The sequence below is a fragment of the Pseudomyrmex gracilis genome, unplaced genomic scaffold (assembly GCF_002006095.1).
Source record: "Pseudomyrmex gracilis isolate BER0280 unplaced genomic scaffold, ASM200609v1 scaffold_1, whole genome shotgun sequence".
NCBI classification, from domain to species: Eukaryota; Metazoa; Arthropoda; class Insecta; order Hymenoptera; family Formicidae; genus Pseudomyrmex; species Pseudomyrmex gracilis.
Genome location: NW_018020585.1, coordinates 357,657 through 375,763, shown reverse-complemented (window position 1 = coordinate 375,763; position 18,107 = coordinate 357,657). Strand labels below are relative to the sequence as shown.

Below are 18,107 nucleotides of genomic sequence, written 5' to 3'. Positions count from 1 at the left end.
GAATTCCGCAACGTATGGAAATTTACGATTTGCGAATGCACAAATGGACGCACAAAAAGAGGGTTCTCTCTTTATTTCAGAAAGAATTGGCCGAAATAAGAAAAAAATATAAATATTGCATATTTTTCCGTGATACAGTCATTGCTTGCGGTTTTTTTTGTAATAGTTAAAGCAATGATTTGTATAATAAAGAAAGCACTTACGTGCAGAAAAATATAACATAAAAAAAATACGCTATTTTACGAGTCATCCAGTTTGACAAATTTAGAGCTGCCTTCTTTGCGCGCAAAACTAATTTGAATTTACCTCCTATCCTCGCGGAGCCCTTTACAGCGCGAAAGAGCGCAGGTTACAAATGTTTGCTCGCGGAGAATGGGGTCCAGCTACGTGCAAAGAGACATAAGAAGCAAAAGAGCAAAGACGGAAACGAGCGCGCGCGTAAAGTACAAACGAAGCATTGTCGAGATTCAATATACGTTCTGGAGATCCGCGAGAGTCATAACGAGGGAGACGACAACGACGACGACGACGACGACGGCGGCGGCGGCGACGACGACGACGACGACGACGACGGCGACGACGACGACGACAATGACAATGGTAACGGACTTTGTGATTAACGTGAAAGAAATGAAATCCCGAGTGTCTCGCGAACGAACGTGAAAAGAGAAATATCGAAAGATAAAGATAAGACGAAGACGAGCAAAATCGAAGAGAGACGAGAACGCGGCGTATTTCGTTTGAGAGGAACAAATGATATCTGTTTCTTTTTTCGCCATAGTTGCGCTGATCCCGATAAGAATGCGCAAAAATTAAATTTGATTCAAAAAACAAACACGTTTACAAAGAAAAGTGATATGCGAAAGGTTTTGATAAAGAAAAACTTACTGACAATTGAAGTGCGTCGGTAACGGCAGTAGTTTGACTCGGAAACCAAAGGAGCGACAAGAAAAAGCAAATGGGATATCTCTATGCCCATTACTATCTTGTTACACTAAATCTTTGCCAGTCGTAGACGCGCCAGTATTTTTCACTCGCGTTCCTTGGCTTGATTTTCAAGGGAAAAACACGTTTCTACTCTTTCTCTATCTCTCTCTCTCTCTCTCCAACCTGTAGAGTTGCTCTTGAAAGTAACACATGCGTTTAGAAAGAATGTCACAAAACGGAAGTGATAGCAGCAGTTGTGTGTGCCGTCGGAAGAGATTTATTGTCGCCGGAAGTCAAAAACAAAAGAAAGTCTGTTGTAACATTTTTCCACAAGTTTTATTTTTATAGAAAAACGACGAAAATGTGATAACATAATCTTATCTCACTCCATTAGCTATCTTTGATTTTTCATCTTTGTTACAGGAAAGCCGTTTCCAGTACGCAATTGCACCTTGGCGAATCAGACGTATACCAGTGTAGAGGTAAAATGCGTAGCGGGCTACGACGGAGGACTACCGCAGAAATTCGTCTTAGAGGTTTATCACGGCGACGTCGACTTCCTTACAACCAGCCAGCCTCTCTACAATGTCTCGAATCCTGACGAGCCGACTTTTGCACTCGCTGGATTAGAAGCCTCAGTCGAAGCTGGCGTCCACGTGGCGGTCTACGCGGTTAATGCCAAGGGACGTAGCCAGCCCGTCATCCTCAGTGAGGTCACATATCGCGATGCCGAGAAACGAACAGGTAAATATCCTGAATTCGAATCGCGTTGTCTCGCTGACGAAAACTTTGTCGTCAAATTTTTTCAAATAAAATTTAACACATAGCATTTTATTGCATTCTATCGTTTATAATTGACAAATTGGTAAGTCGCGAAACGTGTCGCGTTGACCAGTAAATCGCAATTATTTTATTAATCAAATTTATATAAATACGCATGAATCTATAGTTGTATGATAATATATCTGACAACATCGATAAAATGGATGCGAGAGGGTTGAATTCTCTCTACGGAATGAAAAATCGCGTATCTCTGTCACTTATTTGTTAGCCAAGTCGAATGAGAAATATTACTGAGAAGACGAGTCCGAGCAATCTCTCCTCTGCTCAATTTAACAGTAATCCGCGATTGCCTGGAGATTAGCGAAAGGTGCTGGCTCGACGCAAGGTCACCGCAGGGTTCATGTGGGTCTTACGGGCGGGGTTGAATCGGATAGCGGGTGTTTCCACATAGCGGGTGGGTGGTGTCAGCGACGCGAGGCAGTAAGCAAGACGGATCACTATACCCTCGCGAGACAACGTTACGAGACGAACGCACCACACCCCATTAGATGTTCGTACGTATGTACATCGGCTTATCAAGAAATTTCTTGAAACGCGCCGGAATTAACCTTGAAGGATATGTATATATCGCTATATATTTGTTTATTTGATATAATTATAAAAATGATCTCACTTTTCTAAAGTAGAGTTTTAACCACGAGAAATTAGATTTTTGCACAACACGAGTGCAAATACAAAGCTGCAATGCAAAGAAAGCGAGTAGTAACCCAATGGAACCGTGATGAAACGTTACGAGGGCGGCGTCACGTTGCGTATCATTAAACGTGAGTAAATGAAGCCACCGTATGTATGTACAACAAGCGTGTACGCACAAGCAACATAGACAGAACAGTGTTACGTGCACGTGCAGTTTCGTAAACATCACTGCGTCCCGACTAAAACGAGTAGCGCCGAATCAATCGTCAGTAAAGTGATTTACGACCGTCGCAGCGTCGATCAGTTGCCGCTCGATCGTCGCATACGCGGGCGTCCGTTTTGTTTTATGCAACATGTTCTGTGCTCGTCTTTCCGAACTGCTCGTCGCTGAAAAACAAATTGAAGAATCTATATCTGAATACGAAACGTAAGAGATTCTGGTAAATTTTGGCGGAACGATTTATTTCCAGAATCGATTTTCCAGGAAGACAATTGTTCATGAATGTATTCCATTTGACTTTTTTTTACATTTGTGTATAAAATTGTGTGCCATTTTAAACCGTGTAAAGAATATGCAACTAGTAATTTTGAAAATTATACGGAGTTCATGTTATTAGCGTACAGAGATTGAAGGATTAAGTGCGAGAAGCGTGCAAGTCGTGGTAAAGCTCGTCGCGCAAAACGCCATGTGACGAACTTGAATTTAAATTTTTCATGCGATTCAACACGTCAAAGCGCACTTAGGTAACCCACTTCTAACTTATTACACGATTTTTTTGTTCCACCACATGGGCAACGAACATCGAATTAAGGAAAGCAATTACAGATAATGGTCCCAGAGGCGCCCAGCGTGCGCCGGGCCACGAAGGAGTCGAGGAGAGCAAAGAGAGTGAAGCGAAACTGCAAAAGAAGACGGGAAAGAAAAGGAAAGCCTATTCAAGAGAGATACGAATGTACAGGGTGGTCATTAAGCAGCTGCAGCTTTCCTTTCTCCCCCCGTCGCTGTAATACCTCTCTCGTTCTCACGACCTCGTTCTCTCTAGGCTTTCTTTTTCTTTTCTTCTCTCTCTCTCTTCCCCTTCTTCCTCCGTTTTCTATTCTATCTTCCTTCCTCTACCTCTCTTATTTACCTCCTCCCTTTTCTGCTCTCGTCTTTTTGGACATTAAGCCGTTGCGCGTACGGTAATTTTCCCGAGGTCATTTTTGCCGCTCTTCTTGCTCGATCGTTAACTTCACTTAGCTTTGTTTACTCCGTCGTCATTTTTCTCAGTCCCGCTCGCCCGCCCTTTCTCCTCATCCGCCATTAGACCCCTTTCATAGTCTCTTCGTCTGGTTCCTTCTCGTTCCACGAGCAACCTTGTCAGACGTCGCTAAAGCGCTTCGTCTTCCACGTGCGCAACGCGCTTTTCCCTTCCATTTCCGTTTTTATCGCGTAACCTCGCCCGGTTATTCCATCTCCCCGACGAGACCGGACGCCTTTTTTTACGGTCCAGCGGGAAAGAATAATTAGCGCCACTGTCGTTTCCGTCGTCCTCTCTCCGCGGAAAACGTTTCTCTCGGTCCACGCTTTAAAAGTACGTAATACTTTTTATCGTTGCGAAGCATCAGGCGGCAGAGATATAGTCATCGATGCGTCAGAAAAGCGAAGTCTCTCGGATCTCGACAATTTCAGATATCGAGGAACGAAACCAGAAGAGTCCTGGATTTTAAAACTCCAACTCGGATATTTACACTGGTGTAATCGGAAAGTTTTCGAAACTGGTTCCATTCAAGAGTAAACTTTATCGGTTGTCGATGTGCAGAATATACTTAATCTCCTTCGAAGTGTTACTTTTTTGTACTTCTGTTTGACTTGAATGTCTGAAGCACATTTTGATGCGCTTTTCGATGCGAAAGTATTATTTATAATAGTATTTGAAAAATGCAATTATCAACATTTTCTTTATACCTTTCATTGCTGTTATTACACGCATGTTTTTTTTACTGTTTATAATGAAAATTTTTGTCAGAAATATTAACGGAACTTTCGCTACAAGGTTCTCTCTCTCTCTCTCTCTCTCTCTCTCTCTCTCTCTCTCTCTCTCTCTTTCTATGTTGCGCAACTACACAGCAAATTCTATAGACACTTTTTAATTTCGTTCCATTCTTTGAAAATTACAAGCACGATTTATTGTGCGTGCGCATAGACATAACACTTTCATTTATAATGAACTTTGTCAACCCTTTTGTACGCGGAATTATAAATATCGCGGCATTGATCCATATATCGTCATTGTATTCCTGAAGAGTTTATTGTGTTTTCTTTTAAAGTTGGAAAAATTTACCATACTTTAATTGATTCATTTTTTTTGTTATTTTACCTACGGTGAGAGAAAGAGAGAGAATTATATTCTGTGTATAAATATATACACAGAACGTCATTATATTCGGTCTGTCGATCACTTTTAATAACAAAAGTATAAAAGTATAAATTCGGTAAGTATAAATGTACGTATCTCGCGCTGTGAAATGAGAAAAATTAATTTGAGGAGTTATTACCAGGATAATTCGAGTCGAGTATGTAGATATTCGAATTGTAGCAGCGCCAAAACGCGGAGATAAAATTCCGGGAAGAGCGCATCAGATAAAGGATGTTCTCTATCGTGTTGCTGTGGCGCTTACTGCAATAATTGAGATTAGAATCCTAAAATCTATCGGGAGAAGCCGATGATCGAAACTGAAGTGCCGATAAGCGTTTATTATGGACGAGATGCTCAAGATCTGCAACCGTAGTCTCCTTGCCGCAGAACTCTGTCCTTTCAACTCGGCTATGCAGGCCAGTCTGAGAGCCCATCCACTTCGCATCGCGGGATTGCGGTGGTAATTGCTGTCCGATTTCCCTCCGACACGCACTATAGAGCGTGTCCATACCCTCCATGTACGTGTGTGTTTCGTGTGGGCATGCAAACGTGAAAGGAGGGGATCGATCGGGAATGATCTGTTCAAGCTGTTTCGACTAGTTGCGATTAGGAGAACACAATTAGAAATGTCTTGATTGTCTGCAGTGATTTCTCAAATGTTGTCAAGATTCATAATTGTAAAAACATACAAAGTTATTGTTATTTGCCGTTAACAAGCTGTCAATGCAATGTAAATAATGCTATATATGAACAACAATTGTGTTTAGAAAAATTTAAAAGATTGAAATGCTTTGTTATATGCAATGATATCAATATTACCGCGCAAACATAATCTCTATTGTTTTGTTTATTTTGTTATTGTATTGAATTAATTTTTTAATACATTTTATACTTTTAAAACTCTTTTTTGCTTAAATCTTACGTCTCGTGCATTTTAAAATCTTTATGAATGTTTTGCGTTCTGACAATGTATTTCCTGTTTAATTGCGTCAAAAACGATTTGACCCTTTGTCGTCTCTCTTGATCATTCTTCGTTAGCTTTGAACACGCATATCGATGATGAATAGTCCGGAACAAAGGTCCCGTATACAAGCAGTTGATTTAGCATGAGCTCCTTAATACTAATCGTCTGATATCTGATTTGCCCGTGAATCTTCGATGCTCCTTTGCTATTTGATGCGAAATGCATTTTCGAAACGTTATCTTAAAGAGGCTTGAACTATATATATATATATATAAAATTGCTGATATATACATGCCGCGTTATTTTAGATTCAAAAAAATCTATACAAGAGAAAGACGTTGGAAATTTACGTTTTTGATGAGTCAAATTTCTGTAGTATTTAATTACTTGAATAAATAAATTATTTAGAGAAATTAACAGTTTAAAAAATTAATAGAATTTAAAAACTTGTACATATAATAATTGTCGCGATATTCAATCCGTTTAGGAGCGCGTATCTTTTCGGGCGTTTACTCTTCTTGAAGGGTGCGGGCCTTCTCTTCTCTTTGCAGCTTTACATCTTTATCTTCAAGTATGTTTTTGCTGTTTTGAATTCGTCAATTGATTCGTCAACCGACAAAGTCAAACAAGATAATTTCGGTTCCTATACTTCCGTGAATAAAAGTTAGAACGACTTAAAATTGTTATCTCAAACATTTTAGTCGATAATTAAATTGTTGTCACATTTACATATAGGAGAGTTCAGAATAGTTAGCATGAAGGATTCGGAAATTCGCGTCGAATGAACCTCAGTGACAGAGCGATGAAGGTGAGCCGCGTGAACGTTTCATTAATTGAAAGCGGGGAGAGACTCTAAGTCGCTTTAGCCTAGCAAGGGAAAAGACAGCGTAACAGCGATTTGGGGTCGACCCTATGTTGGAATTAATCCAGGTGAGCCGAACTTGGATTTGGGCGCCGGCTAAGCCCGGCTTCTTGGTGACTTAACCGGCCACATGACCTCCGGCTTCGTCTTAGGTCTCACGAGGACGCCACCGTTACGCGATGTAACCCCCTTAAAGACGATCTTCTCTAACATGGTTGAATATAGTCTTTTTGTATCATTTCTGATGTATGATTCATTCTAGAACTTTTACGCTATGACGCTTTCATGAGAAGATTTACGAAGTAAAATATACATCTATATATGTCTCATTTAATTAAAACTAATCAAAATCCAAATTATACATATCAAGAAAAGAATATATTTACTTAAAATATAAAATTGCCGTTTATATGTATGCACAGTATTAACCTGTTAATTCTCTAGATATAACTGATTCGAAGAAGTCAGGGAAAAAGAACCCGCAGAAACGATCGATGAAAATGCAAGTTTCTGGTGTTTTTGACGCGAATAGAAGAAGTTTTGCAACATTCCGAATTTGAGATTTTTCTGTCTCGGGATCTCCGTATCCACGGGAGGAGGGATATTTCTCTCAAATAATCCGCGCGCGCGTGAGTGGTTGGATTCCGTCCCTGACCCTACTGCAAGTCCGATTAGTGATCTAAACTTCGATGAACTTGGGATTCGGAAATCCGCCGGGATATGCGATCTCTTCTCCTCTTCCTCCTCCTCTCTTTCTCTCTCTCTCTCTCTCTCCCTCTTCAGGAATCCCGTTAGTCCTTTCTCAAGGATCGACGATATAAGGACCGGTTTATCTTTACTACCCTGGCACCAGACGTTCCTCCGCGTAGAACTCGATTAAACTTCCATTGCAACTTTTACGAGACAGTATCGGTAGCTTTTTTAGGTTTGTATACGATATCTAACTGTAACCATTTCCCACTGCGCGCACTTTTCTATATTTGCTGAGAAGTAATAACAAATTGAAAAATTACTCATAAACACGCTGAAAAAAAACACCCAAGTCATCGAGAATTAAAGCGCGCGTGATTTCGATGTTAGAAATCGTAAACGTTTAACAATTTTAATGATGGATGTTCTTCGTATTTCTGACGTCAGAAATAAAATATATTTGTACAGTACTCAAAATAAAATATATTTGTACAGTAAATAAGCGTGATAAAATTGCACGTTATATTAAAACAAGATCGATAAACAACTTTTTACGCGAAAAATGCCAGCTTGTATAGTGTTTTTCAACATCATTCCTGTTTAAAATAATTAAAACTCGAGGCGTTTTAAACCAAACAGTTGATAGTTGGATAACGAGATAAATGAGAGAGATAAATGAAATATTTAAAAGCTTAAGGCGTCAAGGTAGCGCCGTGCGCGCGCCACTCTGACACTCATCATATAAATCTTCTTCCGCTAAATTGTCAAAAGCTTTACTGTAGTTTCGTCCAACGAGCTAGATGAATTTACGAAAGTTTCTTAAGTTGGTTGCAATAGGACTCTTCGTGTCACACTTATGTGTGCTCATACAGGATATGCTTGCCGTGTTATTGCAACTCTCATCAATCTTTCTTCAGCGGTCGAGAGCAACTATACAAAAAATTGAAACAACTACGGACTATCTGTTTAAAAAGAAAGCTGTATTAATTTGATATTTGATGCTTTCGCACGGTGTGTTGTATTAATATTCGGAGAACTTTTTTTGAGTTTAAACTGCGTTAGTATCATTTTTATACCGACGTTTCGTGAACATTTCAGTTCACTTCATCAGGATTTCAAGAGCAACCTGAATATCAAGTTGACGAAACGTCGGTATAAAAATACAAACTACACTAACGCCGTTCAAACTCGAAAAGCTGTATTAATTATTGCAATTCTGTCAAACTGAGGAGAACGCGAGCTGGTAATGTCGTGTGAAACATAAAGAGAATTTTTGAAAAAATTGAGAGAATTCTTATGTAAAACACTCACTATTCAACTCGCTTGTTTTGCAAACCTCTGCGTAAAAAAAATATACTACACACACGTGCAGGCGATTGTAAGCTCGTACATGCAAGTTCTCACAACATGAAATCGATATGCGTCGGCCGGCGTGTTGCGCCGGAGATTGCGTAAACGGCGATCTCGGAATTCTCGCGCGAATACGTCCACTGCGTGCATTTAAGAGTTTCTTAAGGCTAGCTCGTCACTCCTCGAAGCGGGTGTGCGCGTTGCTTGTCGTCGGTGATCCCAGCTGGGAGCTCATTTACGGCACGACACCATGCCCGGCATAATGCCGCGCGTGGCGCGGAACGTTTCTCGGGTTATGGGGTCGGTCATGGCAACGGGGTTGCCTGGCTGATTAAACCTAGGGTTTTACGGGCATTACCACGTACCACGTAGCGGCAAAATACCTCACACGTATAAGCGCGCGCACACGTGCTTCCTAATGCATTTGCACGCATAAATATGCCTGTATATTATACAGGGATGTGCCAAATGCAAAATTGAGATTCGATTGTTCTGATAATTTTTCTTCAGTCAAGATGCATTTCTTCTTTAGTACTCATTCCAAGATATGTTTTGTGAAATAATATTTTTGCTGTAAAGAGACAGATATAAACATATCTTTCTCTCTCTTTTTCTTTCTCCATATAAAAAAACAAATTTCGCAATATAAAGATTATATTTTAAAAACTTTAGTGCACATGTATTTTTACACTTTATATATCTAAACATTTTTGATGTTGGATAAAACAAACATTAAACGTGATTCAAGCTCGCGATATAAACGCGCGGAAGTTGGCTTAATCGGCGTAAATAAGTTGGAGCCGGACGAGAATTTAAGAATTAAAGGCCTGCAGAAGCGCGATGCACTTTCGGTTCTCCACTTTGCACGCCGGCATGCGCACCTGATCGCGCCGCCGCAACTCATAACGGCGCAAGAAAGCAGTTTTGTTAATTATCCGACAAAAACAGCAGTCACGATCCCACGCCGCAACGCTATCAAACGACGAGACGCTATCACGTGTGCGCGAGCCGAATAGTTTTTAAAAAAAGGTGTTTAAATGTGTATAAGATTTAAAATTAATTTATGTCGACTATTTGTGATTATAATTGTAGACTTATTTGTATCTTATATTTTTTAAAACCGTTTATAACGTACATATGTATAATAATAATATCTTGCCGCTAATAAGCTGTTTTTTTTTTCTTTTAATCTAAATATGTGCATCTTATTTTATATAAAAAAGTTAATAAATAAAACTTCAGTTAAATAAATGTTAAATTTTTCAAGTAGGAGAAAAAAAGAACACTGGATTTTACAGGTCCGGATGCTGGCATTGTGTTATCGCCTCTGATAGGCGTAGTGGTGGGCGCTCTGGTGACTCTGGTTCTCATCATCTTGGTCGTGGTGGTCAGAGTACGAAGGGAGCGCGTAGCGAAGCCACGGCACGAGAAACCGGCAGAACTCAGCGAGTTGCCGCCTCAACAATACCCCTTGCAGAATTCTCAGCAGACCGTAGAGACTGATCCCGACGTGATCCCGAACAAGTTTGGTAAGACTCCTCGAGAAGCCAATACCACTAAACAGCCTTTTCCGTGCGCGAATCCGATTACGACCGTTTGTTCTGCTCGTTCGATGTAGGCACCTGTTTGTTACAGACATGCAAAAGAAAAGCATTGTCTTTTTCCTAAACTTGAGGAATATGGAATACATGTACATTAATGTATGTTATTTTGTGTTTTTTCGTTTACTTAATAAAATGTCGGCAAATTAGACATATCGTAACATTATTATAACAAGTAAAATATACAAAAAATAATAAATATAGATAAAGGGATATCCAATAGAGGAATCCAAACACGCGGAGATGATTGTTTTTTAAAATATTTCTTATATTTCTGACCCTCTTTAATTCTTAGCGTGAGTGGCGATAAAACAATCAACGTGAGAGAGAAGAAAATTGAGAAGACCAAGTGAGCAAAAGCGCACTCAGTCTTTGCGGTTCCGCGCCATAACGCATTTCATGGAGGTTCCCTACAGAGAGATCTCGTCTGCTTCGCTGTTCCAGAGGGTAACCTCGTGGAGGTCAGTCCACCGAGTTACCCGGGCGGTTATCCCCCGGGACACTGGGTTACGCCCGGACCTACGCCGAGCATAGACGAACTCTGCCACAAGTTTGCGGGGAGACCGACGGAGCTAAGGTTACCGTCAAGAAGCACGATACCGAGTCTGCCGGGGATGCCGGTGACGGGGGTGATGGTGGGTGCTGGGCAGGGCGTCGTCATCGGCGGTACCCAGGGTGTCGTCGTGGGCGGCGGTCAGGGTGTCGTCGTGGCCGGTGAGTGTCTCGACGGCGAGGCGATCAAACGAAGACTGATGGCGAACAGGCTACCGGAGAGCTGCGTGTAGAAACTCAACTCTTTGCCCGAGCAGGTGACGTCGCTTCGTCGTCTTTGTTGTTATCATTGTCGTCACCTTGGTGATATTCAAGAGAGGAATGCGACTAAGCAAGAGACGAGTCCGCGAATGTGTGTACTTGAGAGTGGTGCTTGTTGCGTGTTCAGAAGCAATTTTAACAGCGATTTTAAAGTCTCTCTCGTTGAGATGAACGTTCGCTCTGTCCGTTTTCGTGACGACAGTTTGTTAGCTTTAACGATATTTACAATTAACGATTTGACTGGCGATTCACTTTATTTCGATGAAGTAAGCAGATGTTGACGAATACGTAGTTTGTGCGCGATCGATAGCACACAGGTCAGAGAAAGTTGCGTTGTCAGAAGATATGTTCTCTCGCGAGCGATCGACTATCGCACGAATTGTTATCCGTGACGAGACGAGATAAGCGAGACGCGAAAACGACTTCTCGCGGAATGGTATTCTCATGAGATCACCAGACTATCGCAATTGTTTTCGAAACACGATCGCTACACGCTAGTTTCCCGTCGGAAAGTGAGGAAAGAAGCGGAAGTATGCGGAGAGAAGTTGGCTGAAAACTTGTCCCAAGTTTACTATGTCGGTAGAGTATTGCAAAGTTATTACATTCTGTTTTCGGTCATCGGCTTAACTGTACTTATTGTCCTCTTTTGTTTCAAATCATTTTCGACGGTGTCTTTTCAAATATTTTTTATGTAACTTTATTCCTCTTCGTTATTTAACAAAAAGAGATCAAAGTTACAAACAGAAACTCGTACTGTGGAAATTATTACAGATAGAATGTTGAATTTACGATGCCTTTTCCAAAAGTAACATGTTTTTGCTATCAAATAAGTTTTGTTATATAATGATATTGAGAAACATAGAGGGAGAGAGAAAGAGAGGAGAGATCGTCTTTTTATTCAATTCTTTTTTACCAAATTATCTTTTATAAATTTAAAAATCTTTATTTTTATATAATACTTGTACATTTACGCTACTACTTATATCTGTTTTTTTTTTATTTTTAAAAGTTAATTATTTTTTTCTTACATATTATAATATGTATATTATTATGTACAAGCTCGCTAGCGTTTTGTGATATCTTTAAATAAATCCGATTCCTAGCAACACGAGACGTTGGTCCGGAAGCATCAGGTCTTGAAACACGAAGAAAGATAAAAGGTTCTTGAACGAACCCCTTTTCCGATGGCTCGAATGAAGATGAATGGAGGAACCGCGCAAAAATATACTAGGAACAGAAGAAAGAAGAGGAAGGAGGAAGGGAGACGTGCGAAAAGGAAGAAAGGGAATACTCGATGCCACTTTGGCATGTAGTTTGAAGGCGTGAAATGCGGTTTTAAGGTTGAACGATCGGTTTCGATATCGCGATAAACGTGAGAGGTAAAGAAGAAGAAAGAGAAAGAGAGAAACCGCAGGCGTCCATATCCTATTTAAATTGCGAATCCGATATTTTTGAGTATAACTTTTACACGCAAATCGATAACGCCGAATGAATCGATAACACACTGTCGATGCCATTTACGTTTATCACGATGAAGCATATACGCAATTTCAAATAAGTAATTTTATTTAAGTAGTAAAGAAGAAAATTCTTATCTTATATATTTTATGGTATTTTAATATGATATAATTAAATAATTATATATTAATGAATATGATTCTAATTAAATAATCAGTTACGGTGAAATAATACAAGAGTTAGACAAAATTAAAATAATTGTCAGATTGTCGTCGTGTGTGTGTGTGTGTGTACAACTTCTCTCTCTCTCTCTCTCTCTCCCTCTCTTTTTCTCTCTTTATATTATGAAAATCATTTATTAAAATAACTTTTGACGCTGGCTTCTCTCGTGCTTTTCCATGACATTTTACTGCCGCTGTGTTAGTTCTGATCACATAATATCTTCTGACGTTGAAAATCAGCGTCAAACATACTCGTGAAAAATGACAATGCCCATTAGAAAAGAATGAAATCGAAATAGGCCGAGTTGCGTAACGTACAAAGTAAAACAATTCTTACAAAGTCAAGAACAGATATGCGTTACACATTATTAATATTTGTGATAGAGCATTTATAGATTTTTCTACCGCTGTGTGCTGAGTTTTCTGTATTTCTGTAAATGTCGAAAAATTTTTACGAAGACTCAAACATTCCGCAAGATATTTCTCATGACAATGTGAGTGCGCGTGTGTGTATGTGTATATATATATATAGTTTATGCATTTTTCATCGAATTGTTATCAACGTTATATCGGTATCTTTCGTTTCGTGACGAAGAGGGATAGACACACAGAAAAAAAGAGGGAGAGAAAGAGAGAGAGAGAGAGAGATAAAAGAAAGAGACAAAAATCAGTAAAGTGAAAACTCGCGATACATATAGTGAACGACACTTCGTTGAATTTTTTTACATTTACGTTGTGAAAAACTACTTCACTTTGCTAAGCTCTGCAAAAAACTGGTCTTCCACGTGACACTTAGTGACGAAGTCATGAAACTTGGATGTAGGATGGAACTAACGAATTGACGAAAAAAGCGTATCCCTAATGGAATGGTGAAACGCGAACTTTGTTCGTGAAAAGTTCGCACTCGCTTTGAATGATCGATAGACTCATAATGCGGAGAAAAAGGATTGAATGACGAACTAAGGAATGAATAACGAGTGTCGTCGTCGTCGCGTCGCGTCGTGTCGTCGACACGCAGAGTCGTTTTCGTCAGTCAAAGTAGAGAAAAATAAATAAAAGCCGAATCGATCGTCGAGTGTGTTTGTTTTGATGTATAAATGATCGAGTAAGATAATTGCTCGTTAGCTAATGTATTGCTGTACATATTACGATCACGAGAAAATAACGGTAAGTTGAGAGCTTTTGAGAGTTTTCGAGATAACCGATAGAATGACAGTGTCGAGTACTCATCGTCATTTAAATTTTTATATTATGTAAAAAACTAATATTTATTATCTTCGTTTTGTTCACTTACATGACACATTGTGCTCGATAATTCGTTCTATCGAAATTTTGCAAACCAACAATTCGTGTCGTCAGAACTTCACAGTTTTTCGACGATGTTTCTGCTCACAAATTTATTTTATTTTTGTTATAATTGTTCTTTCGCGTATATGCTATATAAGCGCTCTTAATATTTAGTTTTAGATAACATCGTGTAATTTCTTGATAATAATTGTTTGAATGTCTAGTTCTTATTTAATTCTTTATACAGATTGTCGAAGAATTGAAGAAGTGATAATCGAACGCGACACGCATATCTTTCACGTCCATGCGAATCTGTTTTAAGGATGACTGATGATGATGATGAGGATTAACGCGGACCGAGAGTTATAGAAATAAGACGAACTACTGCCCATATTCATTTTGTAAAACGGGTAATATCGGGGATATTAATCTTTTTATGTGTAAGAATTTTAAGTAGCGTGCGAGACGGATCGCTAAAGTAGATAAACGAAAAAATAACGTTCTCGGTCGGCGTGACCAAACAATCAAGTGCAAAAGAGTGGAAAAAGAAGAGTGAAAAATAGAAAAGCGTAAATTAACACGAAGGAAAACACAGTAGTGAGTAATAACTGTACATAATCAGTTGTACGTATCGACGCAATCAGTGTCCGTGTAAATCGATCAACAAGCCGTAAACGAAAAAAACCTCAAGTTCACTGTATAGACGATTTCATATCAGACTCATATCGTTTTAATTCTAAGTCGTATGTATATACTACCACCCAACATGTTTTGATCTGAATAAACTGTTTAATTGTCTGAATTGTCTGTCTATGGTCGTGTTTATTTCTGCGCCGTCCTGTCCTACATACAAATACCTACACTAAAAGAAACATCGGCATTACTTCGGTCGCGCAACAACGTATACCCGAGAGAGAAGCGCGCTTATAAAGTAAAATAGGAGCCTTGACAAACGACGCTCACGTGCTCGCAAAAAGATAGACGCGCTTGAAAAATGGGGCCGAAACTTCCTTCCGGTTCGACAAAAAAGAAATACTCGGCACGTGAGAAGTCACTCGGAGCGACGGAGCTTTGTGATATTTTTGTGCCGCGCTCTTCGGCCGAAACTTGGTCACACGTAAGCTCCGCTTTTTAAGCGTTATGAATATACGTCGGTAAACGTGTGTGTTGCTGATTTAATCTTATAAATATGATTTTAAAAATATGTCTTTCTTTTTTAACGGGTTTAGACATTAGTACGAAATGTAGTGTTATAAAATTTGCATTTAAACAACGGTGCCAGTAAAAAGAGCGTTTTATTTCGTTGTTAGTGATTCTTTCTATTTTATGATAATGTATATAGACTGATCATAAAAATCGCTTGAGATGCATGCCTTGTAAGCTCCCTTGTGTGCTCTTGCAAAGCATAGCAAAGAAAAAATGGAAAAGATGCTCCATGGAATTTTAATCCTGTTTTATATATTCACTGTTGTTACCAAATACACATTGTGTGTGTATATATGTCTTTTAAAGCTTGCGCAAATGTTTCGGAAAATTATAATGTATATTTGCATTTAAAAACTTTGACGTTTACTTAAATTTTATATGAAAACACAACGAAAACACGGTACAAGATCGTATAAAAAGTTTATATCAAGAAAACGCACCGAAACAGTTTGCATAAACTTTTATAAAAAAAATACATATTCGCGTCACAATATATAAAAGATATATCTTACACACATAAATAATAACACCAATTTACTAAATTTCTCTTTCAAACTCTCATCAGATTTCATTTTGTTTCGTTTTTTCTAGTTGTATCACAAGATGATAAGATTTCATTAATTCTTCGATATATTTCCCTTGGCACATTAACAATGACATGCATAACTTTCATCACCATCTCATTGTATATCTCTAATAGCGAATATTTCATATCTTCCAGATGTGGCAACTGTTCCTGCGGAGACAACAACTTGTTTACGAGCGAAAGCAATATGTGCGATTTTATAAAATATAACATTTACTGATCGGCTTGGATCAAATATGCTCATTATTCTATGATATAGATTTTCTGTTTGGCTGCTGCCGCTCCAAAGACCTTCCGAATACGTCCAATAAACGAGACTAACGACAACGGCACCCTTTACGAGAAACATTGCGATTCGGAAAAGTTTTTTGCCGCTCGTTACCGGCATCGATTTTTCACAACTATCGATCATCTGTATGTAAACAGAATGAAAATAATATGTAACTAAAAATATAATATAATATCATTAAAGCATACATATCACAAGTAGAATCCCATATCATGTCTGTCTTAGAACAAAGTTTTTTTTAAATGATTCTTGTACATATTTTTTCAATATCAATTTTCTCAAATATTAGAGATTGACTTGAATTAGATATCAACAATGCTCAGCACTCACTGATATTATTTCAATCGCGTATTTAGTTTTGAAATCAACTCAGCATTTATCTGATAAAAATTACTGCTGAATTATCCGATCATGAAAACAGATATATATTGACGTTATACGTCAGTACACTTGACCTCGTGTTCCAAGACCTACGCAGATGATGTCTCTAACAATTACGGGAACTCGGACTGTCCTCCTCCATTAGAGACCCATCGATGTCGCTATAGTAGTGTACACCGAGCTAATTCCAGGTAAACGCAACTACGTATCGACTAACCAATTCCGTACAGGTGCTCGAACACCATCATCTCGTTACACGGTGTGTCAATATCGCGCGAGAGCAAGTGAGCGCTCGACACAGCGACAAGCCACACGATTTAACCCAGAATTGGTGTCGCGACTGTGTTATAGATAAGAGGCCAAAAATACAATATCGTTAGTGTTTTTGGTTATGATACCAACAGATAGCAGTTGGTATCAATAGTATTCCGTCATTTTTTAGTCAACTGGGACATTGTACAATTTAACATTAAACAAATGTTATAACTCTTAATAATTGTGTTTCTTACTTTTGGTGAGCATTTTCTATCTTTTATATCTTTCAAGGAACAGATCTTAACCGCCACTGATCTAGGAGATGTCCAGCTGGTTTTGTTGTTGCGAGTAGAATCAAAAACATCTCCATTCGCGTTAACGAATTTCTGAATTTTGGGTCTTACGCATGTTTGCGGATTGGACAAATTAATGGTTTGTGCGATACACTTCGTTCCTCTCTTCATTTTCTTTCGTGTTCGTGATTACAGTACACACACAGATTGTAAATTCTCTTGCGTTTCTTGACAAGGAAATCTTAGCAAGTAATTGTGTCCATATAAAAAATGCTTATCATGTAAAAAAAGCTTTTTAAAAGTTCTTTGTGTATGATTAAGTGTTGGAAGTGATACTAATTTGGCGATTATATTGTATTTTAATATTTTACGTGAAACAAACAAATCATTAAACTTATATATAAAAATGTACGATACAAACGTACGATATAATTTTGACAGAAGTGTAGAACTAAAAAATTTTTTAGAACTTTGGAAATTTCATATTTTATTTTAGCATAAATACTTTTTATACGGTTTGATTTTGCAACTGTCTGCTAAACTGCAAATTTACGTGGTGCGATGACATTTCGACGACTGATATTTATTAAAAGCGATTTGCATTTGTTTGCGACATTTCACTCGTTTACAAAAATATAACGGGTATTAATTCCGAACAAATGCACAATAAGTATTAGAAGTATCCAAAAAAGTTTTAGTCTTTTTTTCAGTGCGTTTTAATATACTTATTTTAAATTCAAATAAATACATGCTATTTTATAAGGTTGATATTGAAATCTATGAAATTTTATATCTTAGAATTTAATAATACACATAATCTTACAAAACCGTAGTGAACATGAGATACAAAAAAGCTTTATATTTGACTGCATTTAATACGAATTCTAATAGGAAGAAAACGCTGCTAAAGAGCATGTGAATCGATGCAAAACGCTTTATAGCCGGACAGCGCTTTCGAGCCGAAACTGGATCGACGATTTTATTATCTCCAATGTTTTTTTTGCGATGGAATCTAAAATTTACTCGAGAGATGGCAAAAAGTTATA

At 38.5% G+C, this 18,107-nt stretch overlaps 2 protein-coding genes across 6 annotated transcripts in view; one reads left to right on the top strand and one right to left on the bottom strand.

Annotated features, from left to right (window-relative positions):
* Positions 1-11,057, top strand: part of LOC109852277 (nephrin-like) — a 34,768-nt gene extending 23,711 nt beyond the window's left edge. The window contains exons 6-8 of the mRNA XM_020423300.1: positions 1,351-1,671; positions 9,970-10,200; positions 10,717-11,057. Coding sequence (XP_020278889.1) covers positions 1,351-1,671; positions 9,970-10,200; positions 10,717-11,057 — 893 coding nt within the window. The remainder of the gene's footprint in view (positions 1-1,350; positions 1,672-9,969; positions 10,201-10,716) is intronic.
* A 4,432-nt stretch (positions 11,058-15,489) lies between these two features.
* LOC109852589 lies at positions 15,490-17,646 on the bottom strand. 5 transcript variants are annotated; one of them, XR_002250016.1, is made up of 5 exons: positions 17,487-17,632; positions 17,023-17,302; positions 16,588-16,853; positions 16,061-16,255; positions 15,490-15,993 (listed from the first exon to the last, which is right to left on the bottom strand). XR_002250016.1 is itself a non-coding variant. In XM_020423882.1 (4 exons), the coding sequence occupies exons 2-4, from the start codon at positions 17,230-17,232 to the stop codon at positions 15,826-15,828; spliced, it is 573 nt and encodes a 190-aa protein (XP_020279471.1). In that variant the 5' UTR covers positions 17,233-17,302; positions 17,567-17,646; the 3' UTR covers positions 15,490-15,825. The 5 variants fall into 5 exon arrangements, 4 of the variants coding, with proteins under 4 accessions (XP_020279471.1, XP_020279481.1, XP_020279454.1 ...); XM_020423882.1 differs by lacking the exon at positions 16,588-16,853 and having other exon boundaries at positions 17,567-17,646; XM_020423892.1 differs by lacking the exon at positions 16,588-16,853 and having other exon boundaries at positions 17,023-17,288; positions 17,567-17,643.
* Between the last annotated feature and the right edge of the window lie 461 nt (positions 17,647-18,107).

Bases quoted from the DNA above. Each gene is read 5' to 3' on its own strand.
- LOC109852589 (XM_020423882.1), bottom strand. From the start codon at position 17,232: ATGAAGAGAGGAACGAAGTGTATCGCACAAACCATTAATTTGTCCAAT. The intron at 16,256-17,022 runs GTAAGAAACACA...GTTTACATACAG, and splicing joins ATAGAAAATGCTCACCAAAA to ATGATCGATAGTTGTGAAAA. The intron at 15,994-16,060 runs GTAAATGTTATA...TTGTCTCCGCAG, and splicing joins TATTTGATCCAAGCCGATCA to GAACAGTTGCCACATCTGGA.